Genomic DNA, 22235 nt, shown 5'->3' with positions numbered 1-22235 from the left:
ATGATATTAATGACTTAATATTTTAAAAGTGTTTCTCTAATATGTATTAAATTTATTACTTCTTAGTATCTTGACATTTTTTAAAGGTTAAAAAAAAAAAATTAACCTGGGCATATTGCGGTTAACAATCTAGGTGTTTGAGAATGTGGTAGCGGTTGTTTTTTAAAGTGTTTTTCACTCGGAAATGCATCAAAATAATATTTTTTTTATTTTTTAAAAATTATTTTTAACATCAGCACATCAAAATGATTTAAAAACACTAAAAAAAATATTAATTTGAAGCAAATAAAAAAATAAAAAAATTTTTAATTTTTTTCAAAAACACTTTTAACACGCAAAAACAAACAGGCATGTATAATTACTCTCTCTTAAGAATTAGATAACTAACGTAATTTATATTCTATTAAAAAACAAATATATTATATGTCTTCTTTTTTACTAGGGACAAATAATATATATACAAGTAAGACCATGAAATAAAGCTCTCATTCACATCGTATATGATAGTGGTTGATATAAAGCCATTTTAGGATCTTCCCTATTCAAGATTTGTTCTCTGCTATAGCGGTGGTGAAACTTCATTATCATTTCATGCACCAGCAGTTTCAGATGGTATATCCCAAGCGCCGGTGCCTGGTTGTTTGAATTGTCTTTTCAACCATTGAGGAGGAGTTCGCAGGGTATTACGAAAATTAAGAAGGAAGATCCGACCATCTTGGCAAATGCAATAGAATCTGATTTCATGACTGTACTCAAGAAGCATTTGGTAAGAACTAAATGCACAATACAGTCTTGTAAGTTAAGAATACAGTCTTTTTTACATTTTTCTGTCTAACTTTTGGTAAATTTTAGGCAAGACTTTCATGTACTTAAAGTTTCATGGTACCCAAGAATGACCATCAATCCTTGCTCTCAGATGAGCTTCAAAAGAGAGAACATTACAGAGGGAATCACAGTTTTTGCCAGCCGTGATGAATGCCCACTAAAACTGAACAGAACATGGATTATATTGAAGATGTGACTGAATGAGGCTTGTGGCATGACAACAAGCAAAAGAGCTACAGCATTCCAGTGACTGAAGCTGTCAAGATTTATGATTTACAATTGCTAGATGGATTCTCAATATATAGAAGCCTCTTATTCTAGGTGTGCAGTTGGCACATAAGTGAAAGAAAACAACTACATTATCTCAACCACAGCTCGACTCAGAATTTTTCCCTGGTTAAGGTCCTGGAATGCTTTGCTTGCCTCCTCAAAACCATATTTCCTTGTAACAGCATCAGTAAGGTTGAATATACCTGATTCTGCAAGCTTGACCAATTTGGGAAGATCCTGTCTTGCCCTTCCTCCATAAGAGCCAATAATTTGAATCTGTTCCATGGGTTAAAAGGGAGTCAAAAGTTTTTCCATATGGGACCTTGCAGCAAACCAGCTGAAAACTATACTCAAAGATCGCTAAATATTTAAAAACAGAAATTCCAGATAAAATGAGTGAAGGACACCTTTCAGAAATTCAGAATCATACATGGTGCTAAGTACCACAGATTAACTAAATTAACATTCTATTCTACTTGCAGAACATTTTCCTTCGTCCATCTTAATAGGGAAAAACCAAATTAAAAGCATATGTACATTGACAGAAATGAAATGGTTTTATTGAAAAAGTTTTCCTGCGAAAGACATTGTAGCAAAACCAAAAATTCATGGGTGGAAATATGATACTTTTCTGTAAATACACACCTTTCGACGGACCATATGATTGATATCTATCTCCCCTACAGCACCAGCCTGTGAAAGTCCAATCATCACAGCTTTTCCTCCATCTCTAACACTCTGTGTGCACTGCGAAAATGTCAGTGGTTTGCCCAAGGCTTCCACAGCAATGTCCACACCTCTTCCTCCAGTTATTTCCTGGAAAAAATAAGCAAATATCATAATTTAATTTCAATCTATTTACAATGCATGACCAGAAGCGCAACACAATCAGAAGACTGAGTTCTTGAAAAATACTTGAACACCACAATTTGGCAAAGGTAAAAATGCAAACAAAAATTATGGCTGGTTCAAAGCAAATCAAACTAAACAGTCCATTGGCTTACGAAGAAAACATAAAAAGTTCTAAACTTTCCATTCGTTAGCCCAAGGCTATTTCATGTCACATTCATGGCACAAAAATTGGGAAGAAAAATAAACTGGGGAAGACACTGAACTGCAGATCAAGTTCCCTCCATGGATACATGAGCTCCCTCACTCACTTTATATCTTTTTACTCACCACTAAAACTGCAAAAAAGCTTTGGCAAATGGCACTTTCATCATGAGCTGGGAACTTTGGCAACTCATTCAGCAACTAAAAACTAAAGGATATGATACACACCTTAATCCTTTTGATAGGATCTTCTTTTGTTGAATTTATAGTGGCAGTGGCACCAAATGTCTTAGCTTTCTGAAGTTTTTCATCCTGAACATCCACGGCAATAATATCAGAGGCACCAAATGCCCTTGCTATCTGCAAACAACTGAAGCATTTTGTCTTAGTCATTTGTTATGCAGGAGTTCACTAAAATAGAGTAACATAGCACCATGAGTGACCATGGCTTCAATTTTGACAAAAGAAATCTTTCAGATTTACATCAACGGTTTGAATCTCTGCTGATGTTTTATTCTTATGACAATTGACATGGTGATGCTATGTTATTCATTTTCATGGGTTCACTTGTTCGATGAGCAAAGTCACATATTGAGCCCCCCCTACTGCCATTAACTTTGGGGATCTTGCATTGTTTGTCTCTTCATGAAAGTTACAATCTAGAAGTGTAGAATTGTGTGTGTAACTACAAGCACTGTTCAGGAAAGGCCAATGCAACCCTTTTTTGGGACCCAAAATATAAAACAAATAAACAAAACAAAACAACTTTATGTTGTATGAGAAGTTTTAAAGTGTGCATGTAAAGATTTATAGGCCATCACTATGAACTGATTTTGCACATTGTTCCTTCCTTGAACAACTGGAATAAAATTAGCTGACATATCGCTTTATGATAGGTCACAAGCTGCTTGTCACTAACATCAAATGACTCTGCAAGTTGGTTGGAAGCATCTTTTTCATTGTTAGTTATGTCTTCTGCCACACTTTATCACATTTATAAATGCATAAATCCACACATGTGACACACATGAGTGAAAATATGGGACCTATATATATGTATGCATGTCTCTCTATGTAATGAATGAATGTGCATACACAAACATGTAAAATGTGGACGCAATGTATGTGGTACTGAAAGCTATCTAATCAATATAAAACATTTTCTGTTACCTTGACCCTACACCCCCAACTCCAATCACAGCAACAGAATCCCCAGGACGCACTTCAGCTGCATGAGCCATAGCACCATAAGCAGTGAATACCGCACACCCTAAAATTGCAGACTCAGCATATGGCAACGAGTCTGGTAATATCGTCAATGCATGTGCTGGAACAACACAGTATTCAGCAAGGCCTCCCATGCTATACATGAAAACCGGCTTTCCTACATGATATAACATTTATTTAGTGATCCAATAATAATGATTATATTCCAAAAGCAATAGAGAGATTCTTCCCCAAAGGCCTTAAAAGAGAATCTCAACAAGACAAATTTATATGGCAATAGAGAAATAAGAAAATTATTAATACCAGAAATGCAAGAGTGTGCTACCACAGAGGTGCATAAGTGCTGATCCAGTTAATCCAAACTCACACACAAAAATACATGTATCAATGTGTGCGTGTGTGTGTGTGTGTCTGTCTTTGAGAGGGATATAGAGAGAGTGTCAATCTCATGCGAATAAATAATCATCCTAAGAAATTATGACCAAGTTTGTATAACAGAGTATAGACCAGCAATGTGCCAAATGCAAGTGATGCATGGAATCACAGAATCTAAATTAAAAATACTAACATTTAATTAGATTGAAAATGAATAAGCACTGCATGAACATTAAAATTATACTGTCTACCACTCAATTGCAGCTAACTACACGGTGATAAAAAATGGGTCACCCGCTATCACAATATCTAGGTTCATTGAACCAGTGGTACAGCAGACTAGTAAAAATGGATGTGCAGATACTAACATGTTTTAATTGAGTTTACGGTTTTCTCCCTTTTATTCAGTTTCTATCTCCTATAGAGAATTCAACAATCTTCTATCTCTGTTCCTGCCCCTGTCCTAAATCACTTTGATGCCCAATAATCTTGAGCTTGAATGGATGGAACGTATATTTTACTTATCAAAAAGGCAAAAAATGTTTCCTCGGCATAAACTAAATGATGAGTTAATTTTGGAGTTTGCATATCGTAGGGGATGTGACAGTTGTATTGGGAGCATTACAACAAGTTGCAAGCTTTTCCTTTCAAGAAAAATGACAATTTGGGAACTTTAATGAAAAGAACGTAAAATTAAAACAAAAGTTCATTACCACTGTTACGGAGGAATAGTCGAGTTTCACCATCGTAAAGAGTTCCTTTTGCTCGATTATAAGCGAAAAAATCCTCACATAAATCATCATGGCCCTGATTCCCAACTCAGAAATTTATCACATCAGTATCTTCTTAGCCAAATTTTATACGTTTTTGCTACTTTCCAATAGCCCTTGTTATGACATCAAATAACGATAACAAAATGAAGCTATACACGCAACTATAACATTACATCTCAAAGTAATCTCACCTTAGAACAGTAGAAACAGTTACCACAAGGCATGATAAAAGCTCCAACAACATGAGAACCAACTGGAAATCTGAGAAAACAAAAATGGAAAAAAATTCATAATTCACATTACTACATCTCCCTGCATGATAAAGAACCCATTTCCACGTAAAATATACAATCCTTTTCAAATAATTCCAAAAGAATCACACAAAATCATTAAGAAAGCAGACTTCATTTCACTTGATACTATTTACATATCTAATCCATGTACCTTTCAACAATTTTTCTATCTGTCAGCTCCGCATGTTCCACAACTTCCCCGGTGATCTCGTGACCAATAGCACAAGGACTAGCAAATGGAATTTCACCCTTTATTACATGAAGATCAGAATGACAAACCCCACAAGCTACAACCGTAAAAGATTAACATTAGCACCGAAAACCAAATGTATACGCATAAAAAAAATACCATAAATAAGAAATCAACTGATCAAATAATCACCTTTGGTCTTAATAAGAACTTCTCCAGCTTTAGGACGAGGAATATGAAACTCTTCCATGGTAAGTGGCTTATTGGGCTCCCAAAAAACAGTTCCACGCATAAACCCACCTGAGCTTACATGATATGAGCTCTTTGAAATCTTTGTAGTGTCATTACCATCAAGAGAATTGATCTTGGCACCATTAAAACCACCACTATGATGCAAAGACTTAGCAGTAGTATCAGCCAGAAACCAAGAAGAAGGTAGAATATTTAATGGTTTCGAAAAGAGGAGTTTCTTGGTGATTGATCTTTGGATCAGATGAGAGATACCCATGTCTTGAATTGACAAAAAAACAAAAAACAACAAAAAACAAAATTTTGCAGTTTTAGAAGAGTGAAATGAGGAGAGTGAGTTTGGCTCTTTGGACTTTGTACTAGGTTGTAAGGATTGGATTAAAGACTGCTGATTAGGCAGCTTGATGTGTTGGTTTCTCTGCCAGGTCATTAGTTTAATTTTATCCAAAATTCCAAATTATGGTTCAACCATCACGAAGGAAAGTTATTGTGCTACAAGATACTATTTATTATAAGAGTGTAATTAGTATATTGTCATTAAAACTTTGAATTTAGCATCGGAGGAGAAGGTAGTTTTTTTACCATAATACAATTATTTTTTATGTATAAAGTTAGTTTGGTAATTTTATTTTTAAATATACAATAAAATTATTCATTTAATCTTGGAATTAAATAATTTGATGTCTACTACTCCAGAACATTTTTGTATTTTTAATTTTTTAAAAATAGTATAATTAGTTTAATGCATATAAAGACAAAATCAATTGAACACTCACTTAAAGGTTTTTTTTTCATTTTATATTGTTTTTATTGTGATTTTCAAAGGTACTGAGAATCATTATTGTAAATTACATTTATTTAATATATTGCGCACGTGTTAGGTTGAGGACAACCCTCGTGGCATTCAGGCGGTGCGTGTGGGGCTATTCAACCACATATTAATACCCTCTACAAGGTGGTACAACATGTTTTTCAAGATTCACAATGGTTTGCCACCAATAGCCATTTCTTTTTCTCCTTCTTCTTCTCTCTCTTCTCTTCAAGTTTTGCATCAGCCCCTGCGAAATCTCAAAACATTTGATCCCTATACTTTTGATTACTATTTTTTATTTTAGAATAAGCTATAAAATTATAAATGCTTTTCAATTTCACCCCATACTATTTTTTAATCTATAAATAATATATCAAAGTATAAATGTTTTTTAATTTCACCCCCTATGATTTTTTTATCTATCAATTTTTTTTGTTTTTTTATTCTTAAAATTTGATCCTCATTTTTTTAATCGATGAATATCTTATTTGGGATCTTTTTAAATTTTTTTAAATTGCATCCTCATTAGGTTTTGTCTATTAAATTTTATCATTATTATTTTTGTTTCTTTTGCAGGGTTTTTTTTTTAAAAAAAAAATTACCGATCTCATTCTTTGAAGTTAAATTGGTTGAAAATTAGGCTTATTGATTGAATCCGAGTCAAAGATTTTATGGGTTGTGACTTTTAGAGATTAAACCAGATTTAAAAGATTCACTTGTTTGCTTTGTTTTTTTTCCTTTTTCTAAATTGATGTATTCTTATTTTTTATCCTTTTTTTTTTTGTTATTTTTTATGTTTGATTATGTTGGGTTAGCCCTCAATTTGCACATTTTCAAAAAAAAAAAAAAAAGAGGGTTTCGCTAGAGAGAGGTGTGAAAGGGAGACTAGAGAGAGACAGAGCTGACGGAGCTGCTAGAGCCATAACTCCTTCGGCCACCATTAGATTTCACTCATTTTCAAATATGTTGAGTGCCACGCCCTACACTAAAAACTGACCAAACGAGTTTTGTTTATTTGGTACCATTTGAAAGATATTGTCATCGTAATATTTCTTGAAAAACTAAATTTGGGGCAGCCATAGTCGCTGGCTTGTTTTGTCCCTGTTCATTGTTGGATTTGCTCCGGTTTTTTTAAGGGATGTCCTCTTGGTTTCGAATGGTCGAGATCAAATTCTTACAACTTTGCAAAATGTTTTTCTTCTCAGACTGGTCGCTACTAGTTTTCAAGTCAGGTTATTGCTTTATAGATCACAACTGATCTAACCGTTGGGTTACTCTGATTTTTTTATATGTTATGTTATACTTGCTTACCTCGAACTGGACCGTTGGAGTTTGTCTAGTTTTTATTGTATTGAAAGTATTATATCTTTGAAATCACTGCCCAGACATGACTACTAGTAACTCAGGAACTAGACTAGTTTTACAAACCCAGAAAACGGTCGACCGGTTGCCACTTTGGCTCACAAGAATACCGCCACCTACAACCCTGCCCCTAACACCACATGGGCTGATAGAATGAAGGTCTCCAACTCTACAACCCGTGCCAAGATTGGTACCATCTTGGACATTTCAAATAATGTCATTGATGAAAGTGTGTCGAAATTGAACTGATGTCTGGTGGGTTTCTTCCCAGGTTATAAGATGCCCTACCATGCTGTCAATTCTATTGCTTTTCAAGTATGGAAGAATTATGGCCTTGAGAGTGTAATGACAACACAACAAGGTTTCTTGATGTTTTATTTCAAGAGTGAGGATGATGCTAACTCGGTTATAGAGAAGGGACCATGAATGTTCGGCGGGAAATTCCTTATCCTTCAACCATGACACCTATATTTTGTTCTTAACAAAAACAAAATCTTGAAGGTGCCTGTATGGGTTTGCCTCTAGGTTCTACCTTTTCCACTTTAAAATGAAACAGGTCTAGGCATGGTTCCTAGTATGGTGGGGAGACCATTGGCTTGTGATAAATAAACACTTAGTAGCACTCAGCTTGACTATATTAAAGTATGAGTTGAATTGGATGCTTCACTACCCACCCACACTCCATGTTTTTCAACTACAATGCAGGTTATTTACAGAGCCCATCATAGTTACAGTTGATTACGAATGGAAGCTAGGAGCTTATAAGATTTGCAAAGTTTTTGGTCACTCATGCAAGACATCAGTTAAAGCCCCAACCTTATCGGTGAAAGACATGCTCAAGATAAAAAAAAAAAAATAAGGGGATGCTCTACAAGTTTGTAGCTCACCAATTATGATTGTTGAAGGGGTTACATCCCTTTCAATTTCTGTTGTTGCAGCAAAATCAGTAACCTAAAAAGACAGATCAGGTGGAACCAGTCAACCAGTTCAGACTTGTTAGTAACTAGACGACCAATTGAACACAACAAAGGCCCTAAGAGCTACTATCCTTAGAAACGATCAACCGATTAAGACATCAAAAGAACCGGTTGACTGGTTAAAGCCGCATATCATTACTGAAGTAGCCAAACCTACTGATGTTGAGATGGATAGGTTAAATGATGATGGGGGTCGGAAGCTAACTTGAATCATAATATATTGCCTTTTATGAAGGACCAACACCTACTCACTAGAATTAAAATATGTTTGGAGAACAAACATGTTACCTTCACTAGCAATAATGAAGCTAACACTTGACCACCGATCAAGGGTTCTTCAGATTCTACCTCGGCACCTTCTCAACCAAATGAAACAAGTAAGCATAATCCTTATAACACTCATAAAACTAGAAAAAGTATGAAAAAAGGCACACAAAAAAGGGCTTAAAACCCTCTGATTATTTTCCTCTATGTTTTGATATCTTGTTTCCTATATCTATATATAATATAGGAAGTTGGAATATTCAGGGTTTTAATGGCTCATTAAAACATAAAGTAGTAAATGATTGGGTTAATAATCATAATCTTAGCTTAGTAGGCATACTTGAGACTAAGATTAAAATTAATCATATGGGGTTAAGGTAGCTATAAGTTCTTCGTAGCTTTTTTCTAATGTCTCGGTTAATATTAATTGTCATATTCTAGTTGGATGGGATTCAATGGTATATAATGTTGTTTGCTTGCATTCTTCTCCACATTGGATAAACTGTAAGGCATTTAGCTTGATTGATGGGTGCTCTTGTGTTGTCACTTTTGTGTATGGCCTTAACACACCTCTAGGTTATCAAGACCTTTGTGATTACCTGAGATACCGAGCTACCGCATCTCAATCTATATCATGGCTTACTTTATAAGACTTTAATGCTATGTTGAGTTCTACTGATAAGTGTGGGGATGATGTTACTTGGCATAGTCATATGGATGATTTTGGCAATTATGTCCAGGCATAGCAGAACTGGTTAGAATTCCTTATTCATACTTGAGATACACTTGCATAATGGTCACCATAATAGGGGTATTATTCTTGAGAAGCTAGATTAGATCTTTGGTAACTCATGTTGGTTCTTTACTTGGCCGACTACTTGTTCTAAATTCTTGCCTAAATACTCTTAATATCATAATGTTATGGTTGTTCACTCTGCTGGTCCTCTTCCCAAGCTAAAAGCATCCTTTAATTTCTTGAATCTATGGGCTATCAAGGGTGATTTCTTGGGTTTAGTAGTGGATACTTAGCAGACTCTTGTAGATGGTAACCTTATGTATAAAGCTTACCAAGATACTTAGATTGCTAAAGCCTAAGTTAAAGGTTTTGCATTGCCTAAACATTAGTCACATATCTAGTCATGTAGTTGAGGAAAAGACTAAATAGGCCTTAGAATAGACTCTTCTTGATGATTTTTCTTAGTTTGACGAGTATTAGTAGGCAAATAGAGAGCTTGTTGTGGAGTTCTTTTAGTTAAGTAAGGATGATGAAGTTTTTTACAAACAGAAATCTCGGATTTAGTGGTTAGACTTTGGAGATGAAAACATTTTTTCTTCCACAAATCACTCCTTTATAGACAAGTTAGGAATAGAATCCTTTAATTGATAGATGAGATAGGATCTCGAGTTCAGGATTAGCATGGTCTGGGTCAGTTGGCAGTCTGTTACTTCTAAGGCTACTTTCCATACACTTGACTATCACTTTAAAGGATGCTTCCTATTTCTTCTCTAATAGGATTCCTCTTGACATTACCCCTCCCTTTTAGAATCATGCATCACAGCTGATAAGATCAAGAAAGCTTTATTTTCTCATGAAAACCTAATTTTTCATCCCGGATGATAAGGCCCCTAGTCCACATAGCTATACCTCTTTATTTTTAAAAGAAGTTAGGGCATTATTGGTAAAGACTTCATTACTACTATGAGGTACTTCTTTGATACGAGTTCTCTACCTAAGTGTGTTAATGTTACTAGGATTGATTTGGTTCCTAAGATTGAGGCACTCACCACTATGAAATGACTTTAGACCTATCTTATGTTGTAACGTGATGCACAAATACATATCTAAAGTCATTGTAAGTAGGTTAAAGGAATTTTTTTCAAATGTTATTGGTCCTACTTAAATTGCCTTTTTTTTAGTAGGTAAATATCGGATGCTATCTTGTTGAATCGGGAGCTTATACATAACTATCACCTAGTTAATCTTATGCCTAGATGTTCTTTGAAAATAGACATAAGAAAAGCTTTTGATATGGTTATTTGAGAATTTATCCTTAAGGTTTAAGGGTTATTGAAGTCCTTGATGCCATGGTTAGATGGATTAAGGTATGCATATCTACAACTTTTTTCTTCATGGTTATGAATGGGAAGAGTTATGGTTTCTTCCCATCTTTTAGGGGCCTTTGGAAAGGTGTTCCTTTATCTCCTTACTTTTTTGTTTTGTCTATAGAGGGCTTAGGATGCATACTCAAAAACACTTTTGAAAACCCAAGGTTTAGATATTATTGATGGTGTTAGAGGACTGCAATTACTCACTTGTGCTTTGTAGATGACGTTATGATTTTCTATTAGGCAGATATCGATTCGATCAGGATTATGAGGAGGGTTTTGGATGATTTTGCAGGGTTGTCAGGACTTGTTACAAATCCAGAGAAGAGTCATATCTTCTTATCAGAAGTTGATGATGAGCTTGAGACCTCTTTGCATACTCTTTTGGGTTTCAGGTGAGGTTCCCTACCATTCAGGTATATAGGCGTCTAATTGATATCTACTAGGCTAACACACTGATTGCATGCCTTTAGTGGAATAGATTTTCTTCAGGATCAAGTTGTGGACCTTGGCTTCTCTTATTTATATTGGGCGTCTTCAACTAATCAAATTCGTTCTCTTCTATATCCAGGTATATTGGTCCTCCATGTTTATTTTTCATTACTCTATTATTAAGAGAATTGAGGGTATCATCGTTGCCTTTCTTTGCAAAGGCTGCTCTCTCTCACACTCAGAGGCTAAGGACGTCTAGGCTTATAATGTTTCTTATCCCCTTAAAGAGTGGTTGAAACATATATCATGTTTAATCATGAATTATATTGTTTCTTCTATACTTCCTTATTATGGTTGAATATAAGCCTTAATTCAACAATCATTCTTTTTGTGTTTTTCAATTCAATGTCATCAAATTCCTATCATATTAACATGGTATAATTTAAGCAACACAACTAAGCATATTCAAAGGCAATAAAAAAACTTGAGATTGTGGTGAGAAAATCATCAAAAGGATGGGAAAGAGATTAAATGATCATTTATATACATAAACACACATTGAATAACCTTTCTCTTCATTCTCTTCCTCTTGGCCATATGAGTGAAGCTTAATTTCACTCTTAAATTTTAATTATTTTTGGATAATAATGTTATATATCTAGGTTATTCCCTTTCTAATTCATCTAATCATGCCATTTTTTCATTTCCTTTAAATTGGATTAATAACCCTAATTAAGAAAATCTAAATTTTTTGAAGTTTTCATACAAAATTTGCTTTGAAGATGTCTAATGTCCTTTTAACTTGAGTTTTTTTATTTCCTTTGGACACCCCCTCATTGTTTTGCTTCTTCCTTTCCCTTTTAATTCTCTTATTTTTCTTCTAACTTACTCTAACAAGTCTTCTCTCTTTTGTTTTTGCAGCTCATGTATTTCTCTCAAGGTTTATAATTCACCTCCCTTAATGTTTTTCTTTTTATGGGTTGAAAGGTGACATGCATGGCTAATTTGTGGAAGTAGTTTTAGGAGAAGTTGAAAAGGATGAAGGTTTTTCTCTTCTCTATTATGTCAGCTTCCTTTTAAGAGACGGTTAGTTTCTTTTCTTTTTTTTAATCCCTCAGATTATTATGCTTAAGAGATTTAGCCTCCCTTTTTCCTTTTTAGTCAATTTGGTCTTGGCTAACTTATTAGTCTTTTAATTCACAACCATTTATAACTTTGTTTTCTACCCTTGTTTTATTTAAAATTTCTTTTTATTTTGTCTTTTTATAGGGTTAAAGTTTTTAGCAGGTTTACCAGAGTGACCCAAGTTGTCCCGGTTTATGAGTTTGGTAAGGTGTTTTTTTCTTTTTAATTAAACTTGAATTTGTTATCGTCTATTTTTTCTCATATAGTTAAAAAAATAGTTTTTTTAAAAAAAAAAGCCATGTTAGTAAACTTTATAAAGTCCATGGACCAGTTCACAGGTTTGGCTAGTTGACATGGTTTGCGGGTCTAACGAGTTTAACTTTTTTTCTTTTCGATTTCATCTATAGATATTGGGTTAATTGAGAATTCAGTTTTATAATTGGTTTTGTTTTGTTTTTTTATAAGGTTATTGCAATCTAAAAAAAAATGTTTTAGTATTGGGTTTGTGTTCGATTTTGCGATCATCTATTTTCTTTACCATATAATTAAATAACAAATAGTTAAAAAAACAAATTATAATCCTAGTGGAATCCATAACCTGGTTCATGGGTTTGACGTGCTAGCCCACGTTACTAGATTCATAACCCATTTTTTGGTTATTCCCCAAATTCACTTTTTCTCTTAAAAAAAAATTCAAACTAAAAAAAAAAAGAAATCCAAAAATAATAACAGTGAGAAAAGGATGTCAGAGCGCCCAAAAAATAGCTAGAAATTGGTTGAGGAGACTCAAAAATTCAAAGATTAAAATTTGACAGTATATTTTATAGATGAAGAGCCCTGTTGATAAAGAAAAATTCAATTTGAGGAAAAAAGTCCAAAATCAGATGTTTATGGACTTAATTAAATTTTATTGGAGGTTTAATTGAATTTATATATGATTTGATTACAAGAAAGATTGATTTTTAAGTTAATTTAGGCTTTAATTAGAAGAAATTAAAGTTCTGGGTCAAAATACAATTTTTGAGAGTTGATTTGGTCAAATCAAGGGCTCAATTGCATAGATATTGAAGTTTGATGGCCAATGAGGGACCTGATTGAAGAAATCCAAAACCAAGGACCAAATTGGAAAAGGCGCGTAAATAAAGGGATTGAAATTGACCAAATCAGGGGTCAAATTGAAGAAATTGAAAGTTTATTGATCAATTAAGGGTCAAATTGCATAAATCCAAAACCAAGGACCAAAGGGAAAAATATGCTGAAATCTGGGGTTTAAATTGAAGTTCTTCAAAATTAAAAGTTTGAAGCCAATCAGTGGTGCAGATAGAAATAAATCACAAATTGAAGGACTAAATCGTAAGATACTATTCATGTTTTTCTCCAGCAAGGCTGGTTGGGTGGCCACCTTCCCAAGTCATTTGGCGCCTCATTTCTTCACCAAATTGGATGAAACGTACACGCAAACGATCCTGTGATACCTGACTACACGCTAGTGTAAGCTGTTCGGGTTGATCGAGGCTGTAGAGGCGGTGGCATCGCCCCAAAGTGGCCAACCCGGCCAACTATTTTTCCTGCAAAACCGACAGTTCATCATTGCTACTTTGAGCCAATGGTTGGGATGCTTTCGGGTCAAACCAAGGGCTGAGATTTTGCACCAGAAGAGACAAAATGTCCCTCTTCCACTACCTATAAATATATTTGATCTTCATGCTCCAGGGGTGGAGAAAATTTGGCCCAAAGTCAGCCAAAAAACCAAACATTTCCGGTTCCAGCCAACATTTTCCTCTCTGTTTCTCTCTCCACCGTGGCCTCCTGCCACAACCACCAGAGCCACCGCCAGCTGCCACCGTCCTCCCAGTCGTCGATAATAGCACCTGCACCGTGAGAAACGAAAGAAGAAGCAAAAACAGAGACAGACAGAGGGAGGAACACAGAACAGAGAAGAAGAACAGCTGCAGAACCACCATCACAGCAGCTGCCACCTGTTTCCCGCCCACCCTCAGCTCTCCCCGGTTTGCCACCGCCACCAGCACCGTGAGCTGCCACTAGCACCGCCGCAGCCAGAACAAAACAAAATAAAAACAGAGAGCCAAAGAACGGAAGGATAGAAGAAAAGAGAGCCGAAAAACAAAAGATAGACAAGGAAGAAGATAAATACTGTAACATCTCTCTGGTCCTTTCTCTCCGTCGTTGGAAACACTTCCTGCCACCACAACACAGTTGTTGTCCACCGCGACAACAGCGCCACCTCCAGGTAATTCTCTCCTCCTCATCTCTGCATGAGCACAGTAACCGGGTAATTATAATTAACTATTTACTGTGCATGGCACAGTAACCAGTCCGGGTTGGATCATCAACCCAGTCCACACGACTGGGCTGAGTCCAACCCAATATAAGATAGTTGGTATTTTATTTGGGGTCGGTCCCAGCCCAATTTTATTTCGGGTCCGGCCAAGTAAAAGAAAAAAAATCAAAAATCAAAAAATATTTTTTTGAAAATTTTGTGTTTTTCTCTTGTGTTTTTCTATCCATTTTGCTTAATATTGGTTTGTATTTTTATACCATAAAAAAACATGTCTTTGTTTTCATGCATACGGCCAAGTCCCTAAAAAGCAAAAAAATCATATTGTATTTTCATACAACAAAGAAAACTTCAATATATATATATATGTTTTAGCATGCATCTGGGCTTTAATAACTAGTTTATTAAAGTCACGAGACACCCAAAAAAATATTTTGTTTTCTTTTAATATCTGGGATTACGAATTTATACGTAAAATGTATTCCCGATATTAAAAAGGTAGTTTTTTTATTTGACGTTAGCATAGTTAGGTTTTACCCTATAAGATAAGAACCTCCTTACTGAGGAGGGCTTTTCTTGAACCATAGACGGACCAACAATTAAAAAACATGATAAGACCTTAGATTTTTATCAGATAATAAAACAATGCAGCTTACCTTAGGTAGGGCGTATTTGGGGTGCTAATACCTTTCCTTTACGCAATCAGTCTCCGTACCTGATCTCTGAGACCAGTTAGGGTTCCTAGTGACCAGAATACTAGGTGGCGACTCTCATTCCATTTTTTTCCACTGATAAAAGACAAGAATTCCTTGTCTTCACATATTTGCCAAGATAGACACTCCACACCTGATGATGAGGGTGGTGGGTGATCGCCGCGACGCTGCACACGTGCGACAGAGTCCAGGACCCGGGTAACGGGAAGACCAGAGTTGATCTAATCTCTCGTTGTTTCGGTATTTTTACAAAAGTTGTCATCTTGAGGTTTTTTTAAAAGCTAAACCATGTTTTTACTACTCATCCAGGTTACCTTTAGATTTATAAAATCAATTGATTTAAATTGAACTACCTCTTATGTGGTTTAATTGAAAACTTGAGTTAAGCAAAAAGCTTAGGACATGCGATTTTAAAATTTACCCACTTGGCCATGTTTAATGACATTGTCGGAAAACTTTTCATGCTATTGATATTATCTTTACATTTTTAAAAAATTGATCTGGTTAGACCATGGGCGAATAAACTAGTGTCGTATAAACCGGGAAATATACTCATGTTTCCCTCATACTTTTTTTAATAGTGTCGTATAAACTAGTGTTTCTTGTTCAGCTAACTGTATTATAGTTGTTAGCAAAAGATAAGAGAAACAAAAGAAAACGCTAAAAAAGAGAGAACAACCAAGATAAAGAAAAAGCCAGTTACAAGCTCAAACTCCCCTGTATACAATAAGAAAGCCTTCATTTTGATCTTTCTTTCTTCATTAACTTGTTATTGGGTTTTTGAAATGTTGAAGATTTTCAGGGCTTATCAACTCTTCGTTGATTTCCTCCTCATTTTCTCTGTATTCCTTGCTGTTTTTCTCACAGGTATGATGTTTTTTGTTGTGGTTGTGTTTTAAGATCTGGAATCGTTATTCGGGTGTTGGGGTTTACTGGGTTTGGTAGTAAATGTCCTTTCATTTTCAGGGTTGTTTGTATATATTGTTTTATTAATTGGGTCGTGTTTGTCTTTTCCTTTTATGGAAGTTTGATTGAGATCTAGAGGTGATTTAGCATTAAAGTTTCTGTTTGGTTGCTGCGAGAATGTAGGAATGCAAATAGTAACTGAAAGCTTGAATTTTGGAGCTCAGTGGTCTAGTTTTAATTTGTTCTGTCGCCTCTAGTGTGATAAAGTCTGTGCTTTGGCCGTATATACAATATTTCTTATAATCTGATATTTTACTTGGTGTCCATTTTGAACAGAATTCCGATTAGAAGAATTTCTGTGGTTATGAGTTTATTAAATTGAAAGTGATAATGTATTATGTTTTTATGATTAGTTTGAAACCAAGATAACTATGAAGCAAACTTCATTACTAGTTTTAATGCATAGTGACTGTGTCGAGCCTTTTGTCTTCGAGTAGGTTTGTAATTAATTTATGCTTTATTTTTGTTGTCTGCAGAATAGTGAATGATGATAAATCAATTTCAAGGTGTTTGCTGGATATTAAAGACACGCATTTGATTTGTTTCTTGCTTTTTGTGAGGGAAAGTAAGTCTAAGTTCTTTTTGGCATTTCTGCAAAATTCGAATCTCAACATGCGTTATTTTTTGGACTACCTCTCACCATGTTGTTCTTGTCTAAAGGTTTTAGTTTCATATGATCAGACCATCTTAAAGGGCTTTCCATCAAAATTTTCATAATCGTTGCCTCCCCTGCCTTTATCAGTCCATTAATTCTTGTTCCATCAGTTGTTTTCCACCACCAAAGTTTCCACGTTAGCATTCTTATTTTGACCACACTCATTTTATGAACATGTTATTTCTTTATCACCTAATGTTATAGCTGGCCTGGCACCATTTAATTTTTTTCCCCTTAGTTGGACTTGCATTTTACAATCTCAAAAAGGACTGGATGTTTCCCTCCTTTTCTGTCCAAATTATTTTAGATTTATGGTTGATGTCTTCCCTGATCTTCCCTCTGTATTGATCTTATCTTTTGTTTGGCCATTTAACATTGTTGGACTTCTGTCGCCATCCTGAAACTCCGTTATTGTCTTTTGGTTTTGTAAATTGTTTATTGTGTGCAGGGGTGTTGTGAGTGTAATCAATAATCTGGCTTGTATGCATATATAGTCACAGACATGAAGTGAGTTACTGATGAACTACTAGTAAAATTGTAATGAGTAGGGATTATATGTGAAATTGAGCTGTGATTGGCAATATGAGGTTATTTGTAATTTTTATTGCAAATTCTTAATCCACTTTTCATTTGTTTTATTTAGCTTTCTCCTGTCTTATAGACCACAAGCCATAAGAGTGTTTCCAATCTTTGATTTTTCTTTACATTATGAATTCCTGAATAGGCAGATGGCAGCTGAGCTCGTCAATTCTGCAACCAATGATAAGCTGGCTGAAGTAGATTGGACCAAAAATATTGAAATCTGTGAATTAGTTGCACATGATGAAAGGTATAACATATTGTCTGCAGTGTTTTAGTTATTGCAAATGTGTTGTTCATGGTAAATCATTTTTTGGGAATGACCACTAGTATTAAATATGCTCTTGTTCAAAGACTGGATTTTGCGATGATGCTGCTAGATACTGTGTAGGTAAAGCAAGCTGATAGTTTGAACACTGGTTCTTCATTTGTTTGCTTGTCATCATTGATGAATTCATGGAACAGTTCTGTTGATTCTAATCCACAGGCAAGCTAGAGATGTTGTTAAAGCTATTAAAAAGCGTTTGGGGAGCAAGAATGCCAATACTCAATTATATGCAGTAATGGTGGGTTGATGTTCATGCTTTGTATGGCAGATATGCTTGGTACAATACAAATAGGTTAAAACACGTATTACCTCTTCTTTTTGCAGTTGTTAGAGATGCTGATGAACAATATTGGGGAGCAAGTTCATAGACAGGTGATTGATACAGGGATTCTGCCCATTCTTGTCAAGATAGTGAAGAAAAAGGTAGACCATTCACTCGTACAAAATTCGTTGATTCTTGGCTCATTTTCCAGAGTTGTAACTAAAATGTACCTGTTCTCCTTGTATTACAGACAGAGTTGCCTATACGAGAAAGGGTATTTCTTCTTCTAGATGCCACACAGACATCTCTCGGTGGTGCTTCTGGAAAGTTCCCACAGTTCTATACTGCATATTATGATTTGGTGGTAGGTAAAATGTATGGAACATGTGGCTTGTCAGAATTACTACTTATGCCGATTAACCACTGCTAGGTTACAACTTCTGCAGATTCATTGACATTTGATAGTTTGAGGGGTTCTGTTTCTTTTTCTTTGTCCACATGATTTCAACTGTTGACAGGCCTTACAGAAAAACAACAAGCTTGTTGTGCCATCATGTCTACATATTTAGAAGAAAATTTGTCACTTGAACAACTTACTAGCTCAACAGGCTTCTACTTAAAAGCTCATTGGAAGTCCAAAAAATAAGAACAAAATTCTACGTGCAAAGTTGTCATTTAGGAGTTTTCTTTTCCCATAGTGAGGTTCTGAAATTTGCGTACCCCAAATATCTATGAATTGGAGCTTTAGAAATTGTTTGCCAATGGTCCCAGCCCTTGTTCCCCTTCTTACTGTTTGCCATCGCGAAACTTTCTATTGTAATGTGGGTTTATCAGCTTGGGTGTTTTACCAGCAGCAGTGACAATTGCACAGTATAATAGCCAAAAAGTTTGAATTGTTCTTTTGCTGTGCAGGATTTTTTTAACTCTTGAAAGTAAGCTTGTTTTAAATTGTTTTCCAGAGTGCCGGAGTGCAATTTCCTCAGAGGCCTCATGAAAGACCATCAAGCGAAAGACCGTCAAATAATCAGACTGCCCAAGAAAATAAGAAAATTACACTCAATGGGGAACTTGCTGCCTCTAGACATGAAATGGTTGCTCAGCCAGCACCAGTGGAGCCTCAAGCTGTTCCGGAATCCAGGTATATTTTGCTAATTCAATCCTTTGTTTGTATTGAGGTATGTTGCATCATGCATGGATCTTAAGGTAGGCTAGGTGCTAGTTTCTATCATTCACGCACTGAAGAGGAGGTTTAATTGTTTGCCCGCAAAAGAATAACCATTTCTAATCTTGCATTTATTGTACGCAGTATTATTCAGAAGGCTAGTAATGCTCTGGAGGTTTTGAAAGAAGTCCTTGATGCTGTTGATTCTCAAAATGTACCTTTCTTTCCTTCAATTTTGAGTTTGGTCTTGGAATGCTTTTCTGCTTATTTGTATCAATCACATTTCCATGTCTCTCATGATCCTACTTCAATTCATATTGGATCAACTTCCATATTTGATTTCCTTTTTGGGCTTGAACCTTTTAAACACAAAACCATTAATTTTCTGCAGTATGTGATTATTAAACTGTGGTATTTCCAAGCATTCTGCTTGATTGTTTCGATTCTCAACAACATCCTCTATTACATGATGTAAAAGATCCTTTCTTTTTTCTAGGGCTTTACATTAAAATGCGATGTGTTTTTCTTGTTTGTGCATAAAAATACACTTCATGTGAACTTATAATTTGATGCGAGCAGGCAATTTAATATGGTGACCCCAACTAGTTTGGGATTAAGGTGTGGTTGTTAATGGTAAAAACGCTGGCATGTTAACATCATCTGTTTTGCTTCAATGCCAAATTTTGCTGTGTCATAATGTTTCCTGTTGATTACAAGGCTGTAGCTTATAATACAGAAGTAAATGGCACATGTACACTTTTGGATGGTTAACATTTATAAATTGCTTATTGCTTGATTCCTTTTCTTCTTTTTCTTTTTCTTTTTTGTCGTGAACTGCATTAGTAAATTATGAGTTAGCATTTCTTATTCTACTCTTATGAATTTTTTCTTTCAGGGGGCAAAGAATGAGTTTACTCTTGATCTCGTGGAACAATGTTCATTCCAAAAGCAGAGAGTAATGCATCTTGTGATGACTTCTAGGTAGGGCTACTTTCTGGTCAATATGGCAGATTTTATTATTAGCCAGACTTGTAATTGCTCTTGAATTGATTCTCTTTCTCTCTCTGGGGTCAGGGATGAAAAGTTGGTCTCTCGAGCTATTGAATTGAATGAGCAGCTACAGAAAGTTCTAGCAAGACATGATGCCATTCTTTCTGGGAGATCTACAGTTTCAGATAGGAATACCTTTTCCGATAGAACTACCACAGCTCCAAATCATTTTAATCATGAAGAATCAGAGGAAGAAGAGGAGCCTGAACAGCTTTTCCGAAGGTATGTTCATGTCATCTTCATTAGGGCTAGGCTTGTATTTGGTGAAAATAATTGGCATGTATCATTTGAGCATGCAAATTTTCTCTTCCGAGAAGAAACTTATAGTTGCAAATCAAGCCAATATCCAATCCACTTTTGCAAGGAGTTAATGCTGCATGCATCTTTAAGCATGTTACATTATATTTAACTTCCAGAACTACATGCATTTATTCCTGGTTCATATTGCCATATCCTTGCAAAACTTGGCAGGTTAAGAAAAGGAAAGGCCTGTGCAAGACCTGAAGATGAAGGCAACTCAGAAGAGCGTCCCCCTTTGGGCATAATTGGATCAACCATTCCAGGAGAAAGGCTGAACCGTCCACTTATACGGCCACTTCCTTCAGAGCAGCCACAAGAACCCAGTGCACATCCTGCACCTGTTGTAATTCCACCGCCACCTGCAAAACACATTGAAAGGGAGAAATTCTTTCAGGAAACGAAGGCTGATGGTTCTGATGTGGATAGCCACATGAGGGGTCTTTCATTACACTGTCACAATGCCAGCAGTTCCCGTGCTGGAAGCATAGATTTTAGTGAATGACTTTGCACTAGAGCGATGTTCACTTCAACTCATGGTTTTTCATCAGTCTGTATTTAGTGATTTATGTTACGGTGGTTTCTCATGCACTGTTTATGAGGGTGGTTTTTATTGTTAGTCAGGTATTAGTGGGTATAGGAAGGTTACAGATGCAGAACTTGTCATATTCTTGTCTCATTTGACTACTAATTTAAGTTTTACTTCTGCTCCTGAAGAGTTCTACCTAAGTTTGCACTTTTAAGCAAGCTGGAACTCTGTTTCTGTCTTGGGAGGGGTTTGTGTACAGGAGGTTTTTCTATATGTTATTCCTTATTGGTTATTATCATTTTATGAGATATAGCTCATAGGCAATAACTAGTTCCCATGGTGCATGTTTGAATAACCATCCCTGTTAAGTGTCTGGAGACTCTTCTGTCTTTTGAAAAGTCATTTTTGCAGGTAGACCGAATCAGAAACCCTTTGGAAGTCATTCCGTCAATTTTCAGGAGTTCATCTGCTGATTCTTTCCCCCCTTTTCAACCTGTGAGGGCTAAACAATGAAAGAAGCCACTGTCTTTTGTAGCCAGCCGCTAGCTCCCACCATACGATCCCTATGGTGGAGTTAGCTAAGCTAATTCTGCAACACCATCCCAACATCTCCATAACGATCTTAGTAGCGATCATGCTTTTCGACACTTTCTCGTATATCAGTTCCATCCCCCAAACTAATCTTCTTATCTCATTCCTCTCCCTCCCTCCACCCAGTGAAGCTCCTCCTGAAGCAGCGGCAGCAGCCACCTTGGGTAAAGCTGCATTTGACTATATCCGGCTAGACATCCTGAAAGTACTCGATGGCCTGAAAACCATGTCTCACCCTCTCTGTTCTTGCTTTCACAACTTCCACCATCAGCATCACTTATGAGTCATCTATCCCAACTTACTAATACTTCACTGCTGGTGCTTCTGGTTTTGCCGCCACCCATAACTAAACTACCGAGAGCTTCCAAGACCTTCCAACCGATTCTCGTTTGCACTTTCCTGGACTGCCACCCAACAAAGACCTCTCACTTGCCCGAACCCCTACTTGATCGCGACCATCCTGCTTACTAGG

At 35.9% G+C, this 22235-nt stretch overlaps 2 protein-coding genes across 7 annotated transcripts; one reads left to right on the top strand and one right to left on the bottom strand.

The window, feature by feature from the left end:
- Positions 1 to 989: 989 nt before the first annotated feature.
- LOC18097767 (uncharacterized) lies at positions 990 to 5613 on the bottom strand. Its single transcript, XM_006384327.3, has 8 exons — positions 5199 to 5613; positions 4968 to 5103; positions 4715 to 4784; positions 4464 to 4557; positions 3319 to 3532; positions 2377 to 2518; positions 1741 to 1911; positions 990 to 1371 (listed from the first exon to the last, which is right to left on the bottom strand). The coding sequence occupies exons 1-8, from the start codon at positions 5512 to 5514 to the stop codon at positions 1180 to 1182; spliced, it is 1335 nt and encodes a 444-aa protein (XP_006384389.1). The 5' UTR covers positions 5515 to 5613; the 3' UTR covers positions 990 to 1179.
- A 10299-nt stretch (positions 5614 to 15912) lies between these two features.
- Positions 15913 to 21470, top strand: LOC18097766 (TOM1-like protein 5). 6 transcript variants are annotated; one of them, XM_024598676.2, is made up of 12 exons: positions 15913 to 16211; positions 16787 to 16875; positions 17414 to 17472; positions 17690 to 17794; positions 18032 to 18110; positions 18197 to 18295; positions 18385 to 18498; positions 19094 to 19272; positions 19441 to 19510; positions 20192 to 20277; positions 20371 to 20568; positions 20818 to 21470. In XM_024598676.2, the coding sequence occupies exons 3-12, from the start codon at positions 17468 to 17470 to the stop codon at positions 21146 to 21148; spliced, it is 1266 nt and encodes a 421-aa protein (XP_024454444.2). In that variant the 5' UTR covers positions 15913 to 16211; positions 16787 to 16875; positions 17414 to 17467; the 3' UTR covers positions 21149 to 21470. The 6 variants fall into 6 exon arrangements, with proteins under 6 accessions (XP_024454444.2, XP_024454445.2, XP_024454447.2 ...); XM_024598677.2 differs by lacking the exon at positions 17414 to 17472 and having other exon boundaries at positions 15914 to 16211; positions 17694 to 17794; XM_006384326.3 differs by lacking the exon at positions 17414 to 17472 and having other exon boundaries at positions 15915 to 16211.
- The last annotated feature ends 765 nt before the right edge of the window (positions 21471 to 22235 follow it).

This window comes from Populus trichocarpa, chromosome 4 (genome assembly GCF_000002775.5).
Source record: "Populus trichocarpa isolate Nisqually-1 chromosome 4, P.trichocarpa_v4.1, whole genome shotgun sequence".
Taxonomy (NCBI): Eukaryota; Viridiplantae; Streptophyta; class Magnoliopsida; order Malpighiales; family Salicaceae; genus Populus; species Populus trichocarpa.
This window is presented reverse-complemented; position numbering and strand designations above follow the sequence as displayed.

Bases quoted from the DNA above. Each gene is read 5' to 3' on its own strand.
- LOC18097766 (XM_024598676.2), top strand. The intron at 17,795-18,031 runs GTATAACATATT...TCTAATCCACAG, and splicing joins TTAGTTGCACATGATGAAAG to GCAAGCTAGAGATGTTGTTA. The intron at 19,511-20,191 runs GTACCTTTCTTT...TTTTTCTTTCAG, and splicing joins ATGCTGTTGATTCTCAAAAT to GGGGCAAAGAATGAGTTTAC.
- LOC18097767 (XM_006384327.3), bottom strand. From the start codon at position 5,514: ATGGGTATCTCTCATCTGATCCAAAGATCAATCACCAAGAAACTCCTC. The intron at 3,533-4,463 runs GTAATGAACTTT...TATATCATGTAG, and splicing joins ACTATTCCTCCGTAACAGTG to GAAAGCCGGTTTTCATGTAT. The intron at 1,912-2,376 runs GTGTGTATCATA...TATTTTTTCCAG, and splicing joins ATCCTATCAAAAGGATTAAG to GAAATAACTGGAGGAAGAGG.